Genomic DNA, 19,620 nt, shown 5'->3' on the forward strand with positions numbered 1-19,620 from the left:
CCCAAAAAAATCCCTTTTTTAGTAGCGAAGCTACTCTATAATTCACTATGTCCGTCCGTCCGTCCGTCAGTCAGTCCGTCCGTAACGCTATGGGGGAAACGTGATTTTCTCGGCTCCTATTCAAGATAGACAGCTGAAATTTTTAGTGAAGATTCATATGACATATGCCCATCTAATCTATACATTGTTTTGTCCGTCTGTCTGTTAATTGGGGTGCTAGATCGATACCTAGATTTTTACGTTTTTGTAATTTTCTCGATTCCTGTTCAAGATAAATGGCTGGAATTTTCAGGGATTGAATAAATTTAGATTTTACATATTTCGATTAAGTTTTATTTAGATGCCTTTATTGGTTGGGGTGCTAGATCAATTCCTAGATTTTTAAGTTTTCATGATTTTTTCAATCCCTATACAAGATAGACAGTTGAAATTTTCAGGGATTGAACAAGTTTACTTTATACATAATTCCACCTATTTTTATTAAGATACCTTTATTGGTTAAGGTGCTAGATCGATTCCTAGTTTTTCAAGTTTTTGTGATTTTCTCAACTCCTGTTCAAGATAAACAGTTGGATTTTTTAGTGATTAATTAAGTCAACATTCTTCATATTTTGACCAAGTTTTTTAAAGACTTACTTTTTTTTGGGGTGCTAAATCGAATTTTAGATTTTAACGTTTTTTCTTATTAGCTTAATGCTTCAAAAAAACATTATACAATATACATTTTAAAAGGTTTCGTGATTTTTGTTATTGAAGTTTTTTATTACATACTCTATAGATCATTTCCAGTTGTCTATTTATAGTTTTTGAGCTTCGCTACTTATGGATGTTGTCATCCTTGTTTAACTTTTAAATGTGGCACATTTGTGTAGAATGTGTTAGTGTGGTATTCGGCAGCCGTGAGCCATGTTCTATGGCAACCCTGACCTTGGTTCGGAGAAGGGCCGAGGGCCCTCCCCCGAGTACTGGGGAAGGGGTCAGCCGACCCCCTCCCTATGCCTAAAATTAATGATAAATTTTGACAGCCTTATTATGGTTAAGCTGTATTGTTAATTCCCCCCACCCTTTCCAGGGATGGGGGATCATTATTGCCCAAACTGATTATTGTATATGTATTTATATTGATTCTGTTTATGATTACTTATTCCAATCTGTGTATTTATTGTTTGTTGTATATAACTTTAGTAAACCTTAGACCCTGAATAAAGGAACATCTGAATAGACTCTGTTTGTTACTTAGTGATTGCTAGAGAAGCGTAGCTTCTCTATAATATATGTGTCCACGTCTGTTCGCACTGCCGTAGTCATTTGAACTCGGGTGTTTGCCATTTAACCTAGGCGGATACCACATTAGCACACTAAAGCACTTCTTTGGAATTGTTTTTGTCTTTCTTAAAATGTTTTTGTTTGATCAAAAGATTATTTTGTTTTCTATGTGTTTATTGGCGATTCTATACTATGATAATGTATGTATGTCTGTCTTTCTAAAATTTCATTTAGAACTTTAAGAGTGAATTTGACTTATATTCTTACTTTTACTCGCAAATCAAGATAGACATCTTTTAAGTTTTTTAGTGATGATTCCCTTTATCAATAAGTATGCCATTTACAACTTTATTTTTCATTAAGTATTTAATAATTTTTTTTGTGTGTTGAGCTACTTTCAAATATTGTCATCCTTGTTTACACAAATAAGATTAGCCTCATTTTTTCAACATTTTTTCAACATTTTTTTTGACTCCATACACAGACAAACACTCTGGAAAATACTAAGAAGTTATGGTATACCTGAAAAGATGATAATTATGATAACTAAATTTTATGACAACTTCCAAGCCTGTGTTTCAGTTGGAAACAATAAGACATCTGATTTCTTTAAAATAAGCACTGGAGTTAGACAGGGATGCATTTTATCACCTATTCTATTTATATTGGTCATAGACTGGGTGATGAAGAAAACCACAGAGGACAAAAAACGTGGTCTCCAGCTGGGCATACTAGGACACCTAGAAGATCTGGACTTTGCTGATGACCTGGCACTGATTTCAGAAACAATTAAACATCTACAAGCTAAGACAGATAGACTAGTCAAATACGCAGGACAAGTCGGGCTCTTTGTTAATGTCAAGAAGACTGAAATTATGAATATACCTACAAACCCTGATCAAACTATAACAATAAATGGTGAACAATTGAAACAAAGCAACAAATTCACCTATTTGGGGAGTGTTATCAGCAGTGAAAATGGCTCAAAAGCTGATATTAAAACCAGGATTGATAAGGCTAGGGTTGCTTTCAACAGTCTACACAACGTTTGGAATTCAAAGAAACTTGCCCTGAAAACAAAAATCAGACTTTACAACAGCAATGTGAAATCAGTTCTTCTTTATGGAGCTGAATGCTGGAGAACTGTGAAAACTGAAACAAATCAACTTAATGCATTTCACAATAGCTGCCTAAGAAGAATTTGCAAAATATTCTGGCCAAACAAAATATCAAACATTGAGCTGTATGCTAAGACCAAGTGCAATAGTATTGAAGCAGAAGTGAAATTTAAAAGACTAAGGTGGCTAGGACATGTGCTTAGAATGGAACAAAATAGGTTTCCAAAAAAGTGCTTAAAATGGAACCCCACCACTGGTAAACGTAAACGGGGACAACCAAAAATGACCTGGAGGCGGAGCACTGAAAAGGACCTCTTTAATTTGGAATTAACATGGGGAGAAGCTGAAGCACTTGCCAAAAAAAGGAATTCATGGAGGAGCAGGGTGGCCGTATTCTCTGGACTCCACAGTCCAAAAGAGAGACGCGCCTGAACTGAACTGAACATTTTTTCAACACACTTTAAAAAGTCTTCATTCTTGACTTTAAAAGATATAAACAAAGAAGACAACATACATGGAAGCAAAAAATCATGAATGGGCGAACGGTCAATTTGAATTATCATGCTTTTTATTCCTTGAAATTATTTGAAATCATTTTTCAATTTAGACAATGAGAATACAAGGATGACAACATCAGAAGGAAGGACAAACGAACAAAACTGTTGTATAGTGTTAGAACGTAATAAGCAGAACATTTATTTGTAAGTCTAAACAAATTGTACATAAAATTGCAAAAATACGAGATTCTGTACAAAGACATAATTATATTTTTAGGATATAATTATAGAGATGCTTCGCGCGCTTAAAACCGTGTCCTTGATGTCATAAGAAATATTACCTAACTATTGTAAGAATCATTACCCATAGCTTGAAAAAAAACGATTTTAACATGTCTAAATTAACAAAAAGAGCTAACTGTTACGGATGGACGGACAACCATTGTTATACAGTTTTTTTATGAAAACTTTTTTGAAAGCAATTATATCCCACTTATAGTTATCAGAATTTAATGATTATTGGCTTATTTTCTTCGTTTTTTTAAGACAATTAATAGAACAACAAAAAATATTCCGTTTTTTTTAAAAGTACAACGCTTCAAAGTTGAGATATAGAGCTAAAAATTAATATAGATACTTTTGGGTAAATTAATAAGCTACTAATCATTAAATTCTGATAACTATAAGTGGGGTAAAATTGCTTTTAAAAAGTTCTCATAAAAAAACAAAACTGTATAACAATGATTGGTCAGTCCATTCGTTTATAAAAACATACAATGCGAGACTTATAGAACAGTTGTTAAAAATGAATAACTTACCAAGTATACAGAATTCTTCCCTGTCTTTGAATGTTTTCTTGTTTGGATAAAGACTTGTTGTTACGAAAAAATCATTCATTTGATCCTCACAGTTGCTCAAACATTCCTAGGTAGAAAAAATCATTCATCTGATCCTCACAGTTGCTCAAACATTCCTAGGTAAAAAAATCATTCATCTGATCCTCACAGTTACTTAAACATTCCTAGGTAGAAAAAATCATTCATCTGATCCTCACAGTTACTCAAACATTCCTAGGTAGAAAAAAATCATTCATCTGATCCTCACAGTTACTCAAACATTCCTAGGTAGAAAAAATCATTCATCTGATCCTCACAGTTGCTCAAACATTCCTAGATAAAAAAATCATTCATCTGATCCTCACAGTTACTCAAACATTCCTAGGTAGAAAAAAATCATTCATCTGATCCTCACAGTTGCTCAAACATTCCAAGATAAAAAAAAATCATTCATCTGATCCTCACAGTTACTCAAACATTCCTAGGTAGAAAAAAATCATTCATCTGATCCTCACAGTTGCTCAAACATTCCTAGGTAGAAAAAATCATTCATCTGATCCTCACAGTAACTTAAACATTCCTAGGTAGAAAAAAAACTCATTCATCTGATCCTCACAGTTGCTCAAACACTCAAAATTTAAAATTGATTCAATAAAAATCACCAATAAATAAAATACATCTTTACCTTTGTTTGATTATCGACAGTATCCATAACAAGATTATATTGTCCCATTCTGTTTAGTATTTCATTAGAGCAAGCCAGCTTTGCTCCCATGCATACTTGGTATTTCTAAAATAATAAAAAATTATGTTTTTTCTATTGTCATGTATATCATGTATCTAAACTATCTATCCTTTCTATATGTCCGTCTGTCTGTATGTATGTCTGTTTTTACGTCTGTCTATATAATTATCTATCTATCTGTATATCTGTCTGTTTATCTGTCTGTATGTTTGTCTACCTGTCTATTTGTCTATTTGTCTATTTGTCTATCTGTCTATCTGTCTATCTGTCTATCTGTCTATCTGTCTATCTGTCTATCTGTCTATCTATCAATCTGTCTATCTGTCTATCTGTCTATCTGTCTATCTGTCTATCTGTCTATCTGTCTATCTGTCTATCTGTCTATCTATCTATCTGTCTATCTGTCTATCTGTCTATCTGTCTATCTGTCTATCTGTCTATCTGTCTATCTGTCTATCTGTCTATCTGTCTATCTGTCTATCTGTCTATCTGTCTATCTGTCTATCTGTCTAATTGTCCGTCTGTCTGTCTGTCTATCGAACTACCTTTATGGCCAGGTCGCCACCCTCCATATGAAATCCAGGGGCGCAGTCACAGACCTCCAGTATTTGTTCAAAGGCCGCCTCGAACAGACAGTTTGACATCTCATAACGGTACCTAGAAGTTTTTCATTATCATTTCAGTCATGTCTTAGAATAGTGTATTTTTTAAAATAAATAGATGGAAAAACATGCTAACTTTAAAATAAAAAAAAAACATTACTATTTTTCATTTAAGTTCTCTTATTTGTTGGCCTAAAAGCTTTTCATCAAATCTTGATTGGTTTATACAAACTCGAAGTGTTAAAACTTTTCCAATAATGATTTTAATCTACACAAGGGGTGATTTTGTTAATTAGTATTTGGGATTTGGGATAATTGGATTTTCAACTGCTGCTTCTGCAACTGAACCAGACTTTCACAAATTTCTTGTGATTAATCCCTTATGTAAGGAGAATCTGTATGACTTACCCTCTAGATTTAGGGAGGTACATGAGATCTATTTCATGTTCTTGATAGCAATCCCGCTGGGTCGGTGTGAAACGGCTTAACACCTGAAACAATTAAGATTTTCATTATCTAATCAGCAGAATAATTCAATATTAAATAACTGTAGGTCCCCACTACGTGGACCCTGTGCCGACTTTCAATTGGGTCTTTGAATATTAGCCAATAGCTTCGAAATTATTAATACTGCCAAGTTGCTACAAAAGAGAAGAAAGCAATTTGCTAGCAAACGCAAAAGGTCCCCAACACTGGATCCTGGTAGTTATCTGTATTACATACATATACAGTATACTTATACATTTAGTAAGTCGAAAATGCCTTTTTAAAAGCGAAGCTTTTCTGTAATTAGGGTCGCTCCGTCCGTACGTCCTTCCGTCACAAACGGATAGCTTTTTTTTTTGTTAATTTAGGCATGTTAGAATTGTCCTATCGATTTCAAACTTTGCATGGTGATTCCTTTAGTAGTTAGGTACGATTTAGAAAGCGTAGCAACTCTATAATCATAACAAGAATGTCCGTACGTCTCTTTTAAACATGTTGATTTTTTTACTTTTTTTAACAACAAATTTTTAAATGATCTAATCATCCGATTGATCTGATTTTTGGTATGTTGATTCCTGGGACAACAAATTATAATGTTATAAGAAAATCAACTCTATAATCAAGTCCTAAAAATGTAAGTATGTCCATAAACATTATCCTGTATCAAGCAGTTTTTCAACAAACTTACTTACAATTTTGCTTCGATTCTTATACATTTATATTCTGATTATTCAGTTCTGACACTATGTAAGTGTTAATGTCCGTTTGTCCTACTGTTTCAGTGCTTCGCTTTTATGGATGTTGTCATCCTTGTTATTCTATTTCTAATACTTTTTGTGCACATAAATGTCCTTGTTAAAATAACATTAAAGATTATAACAAAATTATCAATAGACTGCAAAATAATTTTGCAATAAATAAAAAAATTGTAAAATCTATGAAAATATGTTTTCTTTTGATATAATCGGAAACGTACATTTATTACATTATTACATAAACCAAATTTCCTTTGAAATTTAAATTATTTTACAATTTGTTAAGGATTAAACCTTTTTTATTTCATGATTTTTTAGTGTACATATTCCTTTTTTTCCAATATTTGAAACAAAACGAAAAAGGAAAGATTGAGAAGCAAAAAAGAAAATCACAAATTACTTATTTTTAAGATTTTGGACTCATAGGGGATAGAAAGCGCAAATTTTTTACCACCCAACCCCTAAAACAAAAAGACAGGACATGTATAACCCTCTATGGGAGCATTTTTCCAGGGGGATTAAAAGAAGGTTTGGATGTTTATAGGAAACAGACATGTTCCTGTAACAAAATTATATTTGTTTAAATTATTGATTTATAATATTATTTCTACACAAGAAGACGACATAATGAGTTTTGCGGCAATCCCACACCAGCTGTACCATGCTTTATAATCAGCTGATCTTTGTTTACATTTGATTACTGTCAATTGTTATCTGACCTCCAATGTGAACACTGTTATCTAGATTGCAGTACATTTCTATTAAAAATTGTGATGAATACTTTGGGATCTTAATGCTTTAAAGGATTGTATGATATTTAACTATGACTGACTTATTATACTTTCAGACTCCTTAAAGCATTCTTTTAGAACAAGCTTAATGTTGAATTAGCTAAAGTTAATGTTCACAATCTTAATATTCTATTATTGTCTAATTAAAACATATAAAACGTATCTAAATAGTCAAAATCGTGGTCTCTTTAATATTCAATCAAAGGTAATATTTTCATTCCTTTTATAGTTCCTAATAATAGTAAGGAAAGGTGGGGTGTATCCCTCTACTCCTTCATGTTTATGTCTCTAAAATTAGGGGTTGTCCGTACTTTAGCCCAAATTGTCCAAATTATTATGTAAACACAGGGATAAGGGATAGGAAACCTGGCCATTAATTAGGTCCCGGCCTAGATTTGAAAGGGATATTGCAACTTTTACCAATGTCGTCACTGGGGGACGCTCCCAAGTAGCTATCGCTCTAAACCAATAAGGATCGGCCTGTTTTGTATCAACCAATTGACAATTGGCGGATGGAGATATAAAAAACGCGGCAAAAACATCGTCTGCTTCTAAATAAAAATAAGAAATAACATAAAAATGGTGTTAGATAACGTCAGCTTAATTATAAAATCTGCCCAGAGTTTTACATTAAAAAAATAACCTATATAAAAAACAGAAATAGAGGGATTATTTTTTGGAAAGTGGGTAGCTACAAATTTTCATTTTGTTGTTTATAAATGAAATGTATTTTAAATTTTCACACACACTCAGCTATTTCATTTGCGTTGATAACGAACTAATGCACCATCCCATAACTGTTTTTTTAGGCCTAGGCTTGAAATAGGCCTGAAATAATATTTTCCTATGTTTCCCATCCCTTATCCCTGCGTAAACAGTGTTTTGGCTATACAGTCTCTGCAAAACTTACACAGTCTAAACTTTACATGAAATACTTCTTTAGATCAATCTGTTTTAGAAGATGATTAAAGTCCCTCCACAGATTATGACTTTATACGATAGAATAGCCAATGAGAGGCCAATATACACTGTAATTGACCAATGGTAAAATTTATGCTGGCCTCTCATTGGTCATAATCTGTGGAGGGACTTTAATCATCTTCTCTGTTTTATATCATTGTTGTTTTTTATTCTAAATCAAACTTTTACTATTTGTAAGGTGAAATATTTACAAAGTGCAATGGAGACAGACATACAAACTTGTAAAGTAGCTTTGCTAATAAAAAACACAAAAAATAACCTGTCTATTAGCTGTATACAACGTCGGGGTGATTGGAATTTGATTTTCTGTTCCTGAAATTTAATTTCACATTTTATTTGACCGTAACAAGTGTTTTCACAACATAACAATAAATTAGATATCTAAAGTTTTTTTTTTGTGAAGAATAACAATTTTAATTACTACCCCTAGCCTCTAGGGGCTCTGTATTCGAGAGACGAGAGGGGCTAGAAAATAGCATAAAATAGATTTAAATATAAAAATAGACTGGCCTAAAACCATTAATGGACCAATGTGAAGATATCCCCAAAGAGAGAAAGCAATCGGTTCAGTAATTACTGAGATCTTAAGTTTCAGACAAAAAACCTTACTACTTTACGTACCAGGATAGTAAATAACGGAATAATGCTAGGCTATAAAATGTTTCATTTAATTTGAGGCAATTTATCTACTTAAATTTTAAGAATGTTTTGATTATTTCTTCACATTTTTGTGAAAACTTTACATGCTAAACAGAACGAACGTAATTTTAGGTAAAGTTTTTAAAGTTTATCAGGAATCTAAAGGGATAAGACAATGGCCGATAAATTGATGTACATCCCCAATGTTGTTACAAAAAATTATTTCTTTGGTAGATTATAATTTGTGGTTGAAACTTTTAAATACTAAACTTAATAAACCAACCAATAAAAATTCATTGGAACTCCCCAAAGTTCTTAAGCTATCGAATAAGAAAATGTTATTATAAAACTTTAGGGGGCTAGTGTAATAAATATCCCATTGACCTCTCCCGCCCTGGTTTTTTAGCTTCCTAGAAAATGCGCATTCATTGGAGTACTAACTACTAATGAATTGTTTTTGAAGTGGTCGAGATTTTTAAATGTTATGCAACAAGATGACGGGTAATAAATATCTGAAAATAGTCAACCGCCCTTCTACTTTTTAATTTGAGTTTTAATAAGAAATATTGAGAAAAAAAATTGGGGGGGGGGGGATTTTAAATTGGGAGGGTGGAGATACGCTCTCCCAAAATAGTTAAAAACCTTCCCTGTACCTAAAAAAAGCTTAATTAAACAGATGTCATTTAAAAAAAAATTAAATTGGCACATTTGTATAAACACCTGTAGACTCAAGAATGACGCCAAAAATAGGGAAAGGAAAAAAGAGGGGGGGAGGTAAATCAAGTTTGAAGATATCCGAAAATAGTTATGATCACCAACTTCTACTATCATGCAACAAAGATGTAACATAGTACAAATATGCAGGTAGAAAGGGAACATTGGGCTGATTATTACACTAGTACCCAAAGTTTTATAAAACATGTATAAATGGTTGGTCTAAACTCCACTTTAGAGCGTAATTTTTGTTAGGGAAAAGGTTCAGCAGTTGGAAAGCTCCTTTGCTTCACACGAATAGACAGACAAGCATCCTGCTACTTTTATACATGGATTTTATATTCATAGTTGGTACGTAATTGAAGGAAAGACACGATCAAAAATATATTCATTTTCCTCAATGAATATATTAGTAGAATTATTAATCAGTTATTATTTCCAAGTATGACTTTAAAACCGATTAATACCCGCTAAATTAGAACCGAAAAAATCAAGCATGGCATCGTATTACAGTATTATTTCTACGAATCCTAAAATCAATACCAGTTCTGTTAGGCCCGAGGGGTTTTAATCCCATAATTTTACTATACGCGGAAAGTTGTCTATAATACGATGTGATAGATAACTATTATACCTGGTGCCACGTGGAAAGCTCTCTGTCGCATAATAGGCATGTCAAGATGGTGGTTTATAGCAACCTAAAAATAATATTTAATTATTACATTATTTAATTTTAATACATTTTGTATGGCTGTTGCATAAGCTTAAAATATCAAAAATACGCAAGGAGATTTATGTTAATAAGTCTACATTTTATAGGAAAAAAACTGTTTTAAAACTTATTTATCTTACTTCACCATCGATGGACGTTTGGACATACTGAGGTTATAGAGTAGCAACACTATAAACTGTAGACTGAAAATTGTACTGGCACCTAAAGTTTTATAAGCACGTTCTCTCATGCTCTGGTTTAATCTAATTCTAATCTATATATAGAAGGGTGAATTTTGTTTATCGTCATTATGGTTCAACAACAATTTATCGTTCTTTTTCGCAGCGTAAAGTTTGAAATCGTTCCCTTTCTCTAATAATTTTTAAAATTAAAGTGTGGTTGGTTAGGGGACAAATTGTCTCCAAAACCAGCAATGTGACGTCATAAAATTGAGGGAGATGAGAGGAGAAGTGGGAAAGAAACTTCATAAAAAAGAGATGGATAATCCCTCATTCTATGACGTCACATGGCTGATTTAAAAAAAAAAACACTTTGCCTCCCTACACGGTTGGATAACCGCATAGCAATTTATGGGATATTGCTATCATGTCTGTATTAGAAAGATAAGTCTTCCTAAAATGGTTTTACAAAATAAATCTTATTTTATGTGTCTCAAAGTGTAAGTATGAAAATTCATCTAATCCAAATTTGATTGCGTAATACTTTTTAAAATTAGAATAGTAAAATAAAATAAAAGATGAAAAGTAATTAGTCAAATATACTTTTTTTTGATCAACTGCAGTTCACGGTATAATATTTCTGGTAACGAATATTTCCAAATATCTTTGAATTTTAAAGGCTGCTAGCTGCCAAACGGCTAAACGTACAGATCATGCCCGCCCACCGTTTTAAGCGGCATAAGAAGGCCTACAAATAATCTGGAATAGCCATAAATCAATAATGCATAATTATCTCGCAGTGCAGAGAAATGCACGAAAAAGAAAGACCTAATTTACGCGTTTTTTCTTCAGTGAAGCTTTCCCTGTGCATGATTGGATCTTGGCTATTCCAGATTATTTGTAAGCCTTCTTATACCGCTTAAAATGGTGTGCGGGTATGATATGTACGTTCAGCCGTTTAGCAGCTAGCAGCCTTTAAAATTCATAGATTTTTGGAAATATTCGTTACCAGGAATTTTTACCGTGAACTGCAGTTGATCCCTTTTTTAAATTGAGTAAGAAATAGTATTTTTTGTCGCAGCTTCTAACGGATAATCTTCACTCCCACCTTATTTTAAATTAAATTTAAAAAACGGAAAGAGAGGGAGGGTGCTTTCGTTTTTTTATGTCAGGTTTTGTTTGGTTATATTGGGTTATGTATAGAAAGAAAGAAAAAAAACTACAAACCCCCGAAATTTAGAATTGAAAAAATAAGGAGGAGGGAGGGGGATGGGGTAGAAAATGGAAAATGATAGCTGCAGGCAGTACAAAAAAATCTCAGCAATGTAATTTCTATAATTTTTTTAGTTCTATCAATCTTAAGCTGGAGGTGTTTATTTTTTAAATTTAGTATCCATTTTGCAACAATTCGCAGCAGATCTAACCTAAAACCATTCGATAACTGATCCAAAAGAACTATAACGTTAATTTTTAAATTTTTGGTTATATGTTTAAATGGTTTCTATAGCAACCATAAAAATTTCAGTAATTATATATGATGAGAATAAAAAATCAAGTTTTTATTAAAAATCATTTAAACTATTGATTACTTATTTTCAAAAATTAAATTACTTTTCGAAAGATAGATATAAGATTTATCAGCGAAGCTACACTATAGATTTTATTTGGTCTGATAATATGTCTCCTTGCAACTTTGAAACTTATTCGTATCTCCTTGAGGCCTTTGGAGCTAATAACCTTCTGGGATTCTATCATGAATCCTAAGGGATAAGACAGTGGTCGATGAATTTATATAATATCCTCAATGATTATAAACACAATTACCCCATCCATAGACGTCCAAGGGGGGGGGGGGCTAATGGGGCGATTACCCCCCCTAAACGATTTTGGGGGTGCCGTAGGCCTCCCTAAAATTTTTTTCATTTTACCCCCCCCCCCCCCATTTAAAATTTACCTCCCCCCTCAAAATAAAAAATCTCTAATAAAAAAAAATTTTGCGCGCTTCGAGCGCATTTTTAATATTAACTATTTAATAAAATTTTAATTACCTCCCCCCAAAAATCTCACCCCGGGGGTAAATTTTGGGTGTGGTAAACTAAATTTACCTCTGCCAACAGATTTCTGGGGGGGTAATTACCCCCCCCCCCCAAGCAAATTTTACCCCCGGGGTAAAATTTTTTTTTTTTTTTTTTTTTTGGGGGGGGGGGATTAAAAAAAATTTGCGCCATTTTACCCCCCCCAAAAACGAATTCCCCCCCCTTAAAAGAAATTTTACCTCCCCCCCCAAAAATAAGCTTGGACGTCTATGACCCCATCAATGCAATGAATTAAAAGTATTAGTTGAAAAGTTTTGGCAAAAATAGTTTGGATTCAATCAATGATAATCAAAGTACCTAAAGTTTTTGAGCCCTTCTATGATTTTGTTTAATTTTTGTAGATTTTTAATGTGTTTTTGGTGGATTTTTCACGAAAACAATTTTGCCCCACTAAGCGGCAAATTAGTGGGGCAAATTTTTTAAAAAGAATCCACCTCTGTATTTTCTAGACCCTATTTAGCCCAACTTAATAAAATACTTTCCTCATCAAACCCCTCTGCTCTGAAATAGGTGTATATTTGTATTCTAAAAGGATTATATTTTACATTACAATTTTATTTCCACTTTTGTAATAAATCATTTGGTTTTTACGTTCAAGTATAATAAGAATTCTATATTAATCTTATTTTCCATAATGATACTTTCATCTTTAAAGCGATAAAAAGTTTAGATACTCCTACAAGATTTAATAAATTATAGCAAAAATTTTGTTAGTCCTTTCGTCTCTTTTTATAGATATAATATGATTTTTGTAATAGTGATTACTAGGACAATATGTTATAATATTTAAGCGAAGCTTAAACTATACCCTGTATAATAGCAATTTTGACAATTAATGTTTAGACATATAAATTACTATTCGGCTTAATAAGTTGTCACATTTAACAAGTGCTAATGTTCGTTTGTCCTACCATTCGATTCACTTTTATTGATGTTGTCATGCTTGTTTTAGTATATTTTTTATCTTTGAAGCTTCCAATAACTTTACAAAGTGTCTCAAAATCAGCCATGTGACGTCATAAAAATGAGGGATAATCCATCTCTATTTTAGGGTTTTTTTCCCTCTCATCTCTCTCATTATGACATTACATGGCTGATTTTTGAGATACTTTTTAAATTTACAGCTTCAATGATGATGATATTCTTACCTTAAGACCTTCACTGCCTTCATCATAGTACCCGTAATCATAGGACTCTATATCAAACAGCACAGAAAATCCGTTGTCTGAAACAAAGAAACACGGATCATAAATAGCGGAACACAAAAAATCCTGGATGGACAAACGGACAAAGGGAATTATAGAGATGATGTTCAGTTGATATAGAAAAGAGAATAGGGTAATTTTCATAAAATCACGAAACCTTTATGATAAATAAGTATTTATGTCTTTTTTTTATGCATGACTGCCAGTGCAAAGGACAAAGTAAATTTTTACTGGAGGATCATTGATACTGGGGACCTTCGCCGAAAATTACAGGTATCTATCTCTTAAATAGCAACAGAGTTCCTTTTTAGCGTTAAAGACGGACAGACAAAGTAAATTATAGAGAAGCTCTGCTATCAACATTAAAAAAATGGAACGGAACAACGTACGGACAGACTTATGTTGAAGAAAAATGTACAAACGTAAAATTTCAAGCAAGAAAATAATAATTTATCAAATGCCTTTGTTAGGTCAAACTAACTTAAATTAAACATATAACAACTCGAGAAGGAGAAATAGGAACTGTAAATTAAGAGATATAAGTTTTCTGGAATTTTAATGTAGGGAGTAGATTTGAAATCTTCATCAAATTTTAAGGATTTTTTATAAAATTCGTTTTTTTTGTAAAATTCTTTATCTAAAAGCGAAAATACATTTTAAGTTAATTAATTTTGACCAATAGGATAGGTGGATTTTAAACTACCTGCGCTCTAATTGGTTGAATGATGTACGACATCCAATCAGAGCGCAGATTTTTTAAATCCACCAATCACAGATGCCAAAATTAATTAACTTAATTTGTATTTCCGCTTTTAGATAAAGAATTATACAAAAAACGAATTTTATAAAAAATCCTTAAAATTTGATGCAGATTTCAAATCTACTCCCTACATTACAATTCCGGAAAACTTATATCTCTTACTGTAAATGTAAAGTTACTTTAAATTTAGAACCCACTTATTCATTTCAGAAGCGAAGCTACTCTACTATAAAGATACGTCCTGTGGACCATTATACAGAACGACAATCTACCAAAATGACAATTTTTTGACAATATATAACAAATATTTTCCTCTAAAATACTTTTTTAAAGCGAAGCTTTTCTATAATTAGAGTCGGTCCGTCCGTCCGTCCGTAACGAAAAGCTTTTTTCGTTAATTTTTTCGTTTTATCGTTTTCAAATATAGCAACTCTATAACCATCACCAAAATGTCCGTACGTCCATTTAAACATGTGCATTTTTTACTTTTTTTATGTGATCTAATAATCCGATTGATCTGATTTTTGGTATATTAATTCCTGGGACAACAAAGTATAATGTAAAGTATGTCCATAAACAGTATCCTGAATCAAGCAGTTTTTTAACAAATTTACTTACAATTTTGCTTTGACTCTTATACATTTATATTATGATTATTCAGTTCTGACACTATACAAGTGTTAATGTCCATTTGTCTTACCGTTTCAGTGCTTTGCTTTTATGGATGTTGTCATCCAGGTTATATAAGTACTTCTATGGAAATTTTTATTAATCTATTTTTAGTTTAATCTTATGAAAATAAATGATAAGTTTCCTTTATCAATTAACTTTTTATCTTTCAAAACAATTATAATAATAAGAGAAATAACAATTAAATATCATATGTTTATATAAAAGTAACAGGATGTGTGTGTTGTCTGTCTGTACAGAAAGATCTGGCTAACCGATATGGTGATTCTTTATAGTGTAGCTATTCATATGTCCTGGGAAGGTTTATAACTATTTTGGGGGGATGATACCCCTATCCTCCCAATAGAAATCACCCCTATAAAAGAAATACCAAACAATGATTTAATGGGCTTCCCTTCGTAAAAGGGTGCCTTATTTTAATTTTTAACCCTACAATAAGATCTGGCTAACCGATATGGATATTCTTAATAGTGTAGCTTCTCACATGTCCTGGGAAAATTTATAACTATTTTGGGGGGATGAAACCCCTATCCTCCCAATAGAAATCACCCCTATAAAAGAAATACCAAACAATGACTTAATGAGCTTTCCTTCGTACAAGGGTCCTTATTTTTTTATTTTTAACCCTACAATAAAAAGTATGGTGGGGGTCGACTTCCGCCTTCCTACTCCCACCTCAAGGGCCCCTAGAGGCCTCTAAGTTACATAAATATTTCAGTTACATAAATTAACCATAACCAGACTGTGCAAAATAATATGTAATTAAATTCTAACCTTTTCCAGTTTTTGCGCCTTTCGTGACAGTTCCAAACCAGTAGTTCCAGTCAGTATCAGGTCCGTAGGGTATGGCACTAAAATCAAACAATATCAAACAATGTAAAAATAACGGTTCCAGGACAAACGCAAGAGTGATAAACATTGGAGTGGACAAACTCAGGAGTGCCTAAACAATTAAGTTAATTAAGTATTTCTAAACAGGCTAGGTTAGATGAAGATAAAAATATAAAAATAAGCCACCCCCATGGGTTAGGCAATTAAAAACCTATAAGATGGTTAGATTAGGTTAAGCGTCCACTCCGACGTTTGGCACTCCTGCTTTTGTCCTAGGACCAAAACAACAATATAGCTCGCATGGCTTATCATACTTTGATATTTTTTTTGGTAAGAACACTACGACAAAATCCATAAAAGCGAGCATTAGAGTGTCAAAACTCAATAATAAAATTGATTAAATACAGGATACTGTTTAAGGACATACTTATATTTAGGACCTAATCATAGATAAGCTTTGATTATAAGCTTTATGAATTATTTTCTTAAGAAACATTTTTGCAAAACTCAGATGAAGAGGATATTCATATATTATAGAAAATAATTTGCAGTCAAAAAAATAAAAAAAGCAACGTGTTTTAAATAGACCGGTTGACTCTCTGGCAACGACAATAGAGTTCCTACGCTTTCTATTTTTTTTTTATAATTCCTGATTAACGGTGAGAAATAACCATTACTGTCGGTTAGATGGATGCTGTGAGTATTGGTGCAAAAAATATGACGTAACAAAAAAAATTAGCCAATGAGAGTCCACTACCATTGCCGCCATTGGTCAATAACGGCCTCTCATTGGCTATTTTTTTTTGTTACGTCATATTTTTTGCACCAATACTCACAGCATCGTTAGATGAACAAACTCTTATTATAAAAAAGCTTTGATTTTAAAGTTAGAATTATCCTAATGTAAAAGGTAAGATGTGTGCATCGATAAATTATTTTAATTGTTTTTCCTTTTCAGGGAAGCTTTTTATAATTATTGGAAGGTTAATTTCTTATAGTGATGGTCAACTATATAGTATCAGGCCATTGCAATAGCCATAATGCCCTTGAGAGAGAGAGAGAGAGAGGACAATGGGTTGCTTATTACAATAGTCCTCAAAGTTTTGTAATAACGTTTTCTTATTCCTTGGCTTAACAACTTTGGAGACTTTTTAATGGTTGAGATTCACTAAGTGGAGCGTTCAAACAATTGAATTGTACAAAGGGGTAATTTTGTGTTTCATCATTGGAGATGTACATCAACTTATCGGCCATTGTCTTATCCCTGGCCTAATGCACACAAACGCTTCTTGATGCATTCAATTATAACTTTGGTTTATCTTAATTTTAGCTTTACTTTATGTAATGGTATTTTCCATATAATGGATATAAAGGAATAAGACAATGGCCAATCAATTGATATACTTCCCCAATGATGATACTTAAAATTACCCTTTTCTGCAAATTACTATTAGTGGTTGAAACATTTGAACACTCAACTTCATGAAACAACCAATAAAGTGCCCATAGACAAAGAATAAGAGAACGTTGATAAAAAACTTTGGGATCTGGTGTAATAAAATGTCCCCTCCCTATATGGTACTTTGTCAGTAGAGTCGCTAATCTATAACCAATTTGTCCGTTAAGTTCCTCCACGCTTTAATTTGTGCTTTGCTGCTTATGGCTGTTGTAATCATTGTAATTTTTTATACAGTTTGTATACTTATAGTTAACCTTTTAGATAGATAAAGTTAAACTGAATAAGCTAAACAAAGTATGATAATTCCTTCTAACTTTAACAATCATAACTATTTCCAAAGATATTTAACAATATTTTTAGAAGAAGAAAACAAATCTGATTTTTTTGGTAACTCACCATTAAAGATTTTAAAACCAAAGTATTATTATTGTATAAGTGACTTGTTAAAATAATTAAATGGTTGGATGCACGCATGGTATTTATTAACAATTAGACTTAATAATCGCTTTCGACTGAAGCTAACTCACGGATTTTACGCAATACAAGCACAAACTACTTCTCCCTTTATTTTTTTAAAGTTCATGTGGTCCAAATACAATATTATGATTTCATTAAAATACTAGATAAAAATCGTTCACTTTTATCAATAAACAATATCATTTAATTGCACATTTACAAAATTTGCAATTGTTAAAGGGCTCGGTGGCAGATAATTATTAGGATGTATTTTAGCGGTGTGGCTGTTGTTTATCCAAAATGGGCGGGCGGTTGCGGCTAAAAATGCGGGTAAATAAGGTTGCGGACGCCTAGTCCTGAATTTTGTTTATATTTATTCATGGGAGTTATTGATAAATTGTTTACCATCCTACTCCTATTCTGATCATTAAATAATTAATAAGCGGACTCTTTGTACTTTTGATGAACTTAACTGAGCACTAAGGTTTTGCACGTATTCTTTTTGATTGATTTTATAATGGATAACCAAGTTGTTAAATCATTAGAGTTAAACACTAGAGGGGCAAGGGGTTAAATAACTGCATGTCCCCTTCCTAAGGACCCTGTGCTGACTTTCAATTGGGTATTTGAAAATCAACAAATAGTGTCGGGAAAATTATTACAAAAAAGCAGAAAACAATTTGCTAGTAGACGAAAAAGATCCTTAACGGGGGGATCCAGGTAGTTATTTGGTTATATATCTATACTATAAATTTATTGTTCAATCAAACGGGTTACCAACAGGACGTGTAAAATATTTATTCAAATTAAATAAATCTATAAAAGTGCTGCATTTCCTATTATTTTTTGTGTGATTTATTCTACATTTTAATAAAAATATGATAATGCATAGCTCTTTTATTATTGTGCATTGTAAAAAGTTTATTTTGTACAAAAATAATATTTACATACGTCTAATTAGATTATTTTTTCTCCATATAATTATAGATATTGATTAAAAAAGACATTTTTATTTTTAAAAATTATCCATTCTCAATGTACTTTACTGAGGTTGCTGAAAGCAAAGAAACATAATATTTTCTTACTTATATAAAAGTAATAAGATGACTGTGTCAGTGTGTCTGTCTGTAGCGAGGTATCTCGTTGATAGCTGAAAAGATATCGCATAGCCAAGTATAAATGGATATACATAAAACTACCTCCCTCCTTTTGTCAATGACCTTTTTCGTCTGCTATCAAATTGTTTTCTGCTACTTGGCTGTGTTAATATAACTTACATCATTGTTTTTTTTTCAAAAACCCAATTGAGAGTCGGCAGAAGATACAGTTATTTAACCAAAACCCCCTCTAGCTTTTTCAAGGACGTCCAAGGGGGGAGGGTAAAGTGGTGATTACTACCCCCAAACGAATTTGGAAGTGCCGTAGGCACCACCAAATTTTTTTCATTTTACCCCCCCACATTTAAAATTTGGCATGCTTTGCGCGCATTTTTAATACAAAATATTAAATAGTATTTCATAATTAGGTAGGTACCTTTTTACATTATTAAATTACCCCTGTCAACAGATTTCAGGGGGCGTAATTACCCCCCCCCCCCTCCAAGCAAATTTTACACCCGGGGTAAAAATTTTTGGGGGGCAAAACAAATTTGCCCCCCCCCCAAAAAAAACAAATTACCCCCCCCCCTTAAAAATTCCCCCCCCCCAAAATAAAAAAGCTTGTACTCCCTTGAGCTTTTTATTCTAATGCGTAGCCACTAGATAAAAATAAAATATTATTAGCTTTTTATTGCATTGCTACTT

The 19,620-nt window shown here is 32.5% G+C and overlaps 1 protein-coding gene across 1 annotated transcript in view; it reads right to left on the reverse strand.

Annotated features, from left to right (window-relative positions):
- LOC145331469 (pickpocket protein 28-like) overlaps positions 1 to 19,620 on the reverse strand; it is a 60,329-nt gene that overhangs the window by 11,092 nt on the left and 29,617 nt on the right. Inside the window, exons 12-19 of the mRNA XM_080176149.1 lie at positions 15,847 to 15,923; positions 13,566 to 13,642; positions 10,065 to 10,128; positions 8,337 to 8,389; positions 5,473 to 5,555; positions 5,008 to 5,119; positions 4,403 to 4,507; positions 3,700 to 3,805 (exon numbers count right to left, since the gene is read on the reverse strand). Coding sequence (XP_080032275.1) covers positions 3,700 to 3,805; positions 4,403 to 4,507; positions 5,008 to 5,119; positions 5,473 to 5,555; positions 8,337 to 8,389; positions 10,065 to 10,128; positions 13,566 to 13,642; positions 15,847 to 15,923 — 677 coding nt within the window. The remainder of the gene's footprint in view (positions 1 to 3,699; positions 3,806 to 4,402; positions 4,508 to 5,007; positions 5,120 to 5,472; positions 5,556 to 8,336; positions 8,390 to 10,064; positions 10,129 to 13,565; positions 13,643 to 15,846; positions 15,924 to 19,620) is intronic.

This window comes from Acartia tonsa, chromosome 11 (genome assembly GCF_053477335.1).
Source record: "Acartia tonsa isolate MP-2025a chromosome 11, ASM5347733v1, whole genome shotgun sequence".
Lineage (NCBI taxonomy): Eukaryota > Metazoa > Arthropoda > Copepoda > Calanoida > Acartiidae > Acartia > Acartia tonsa.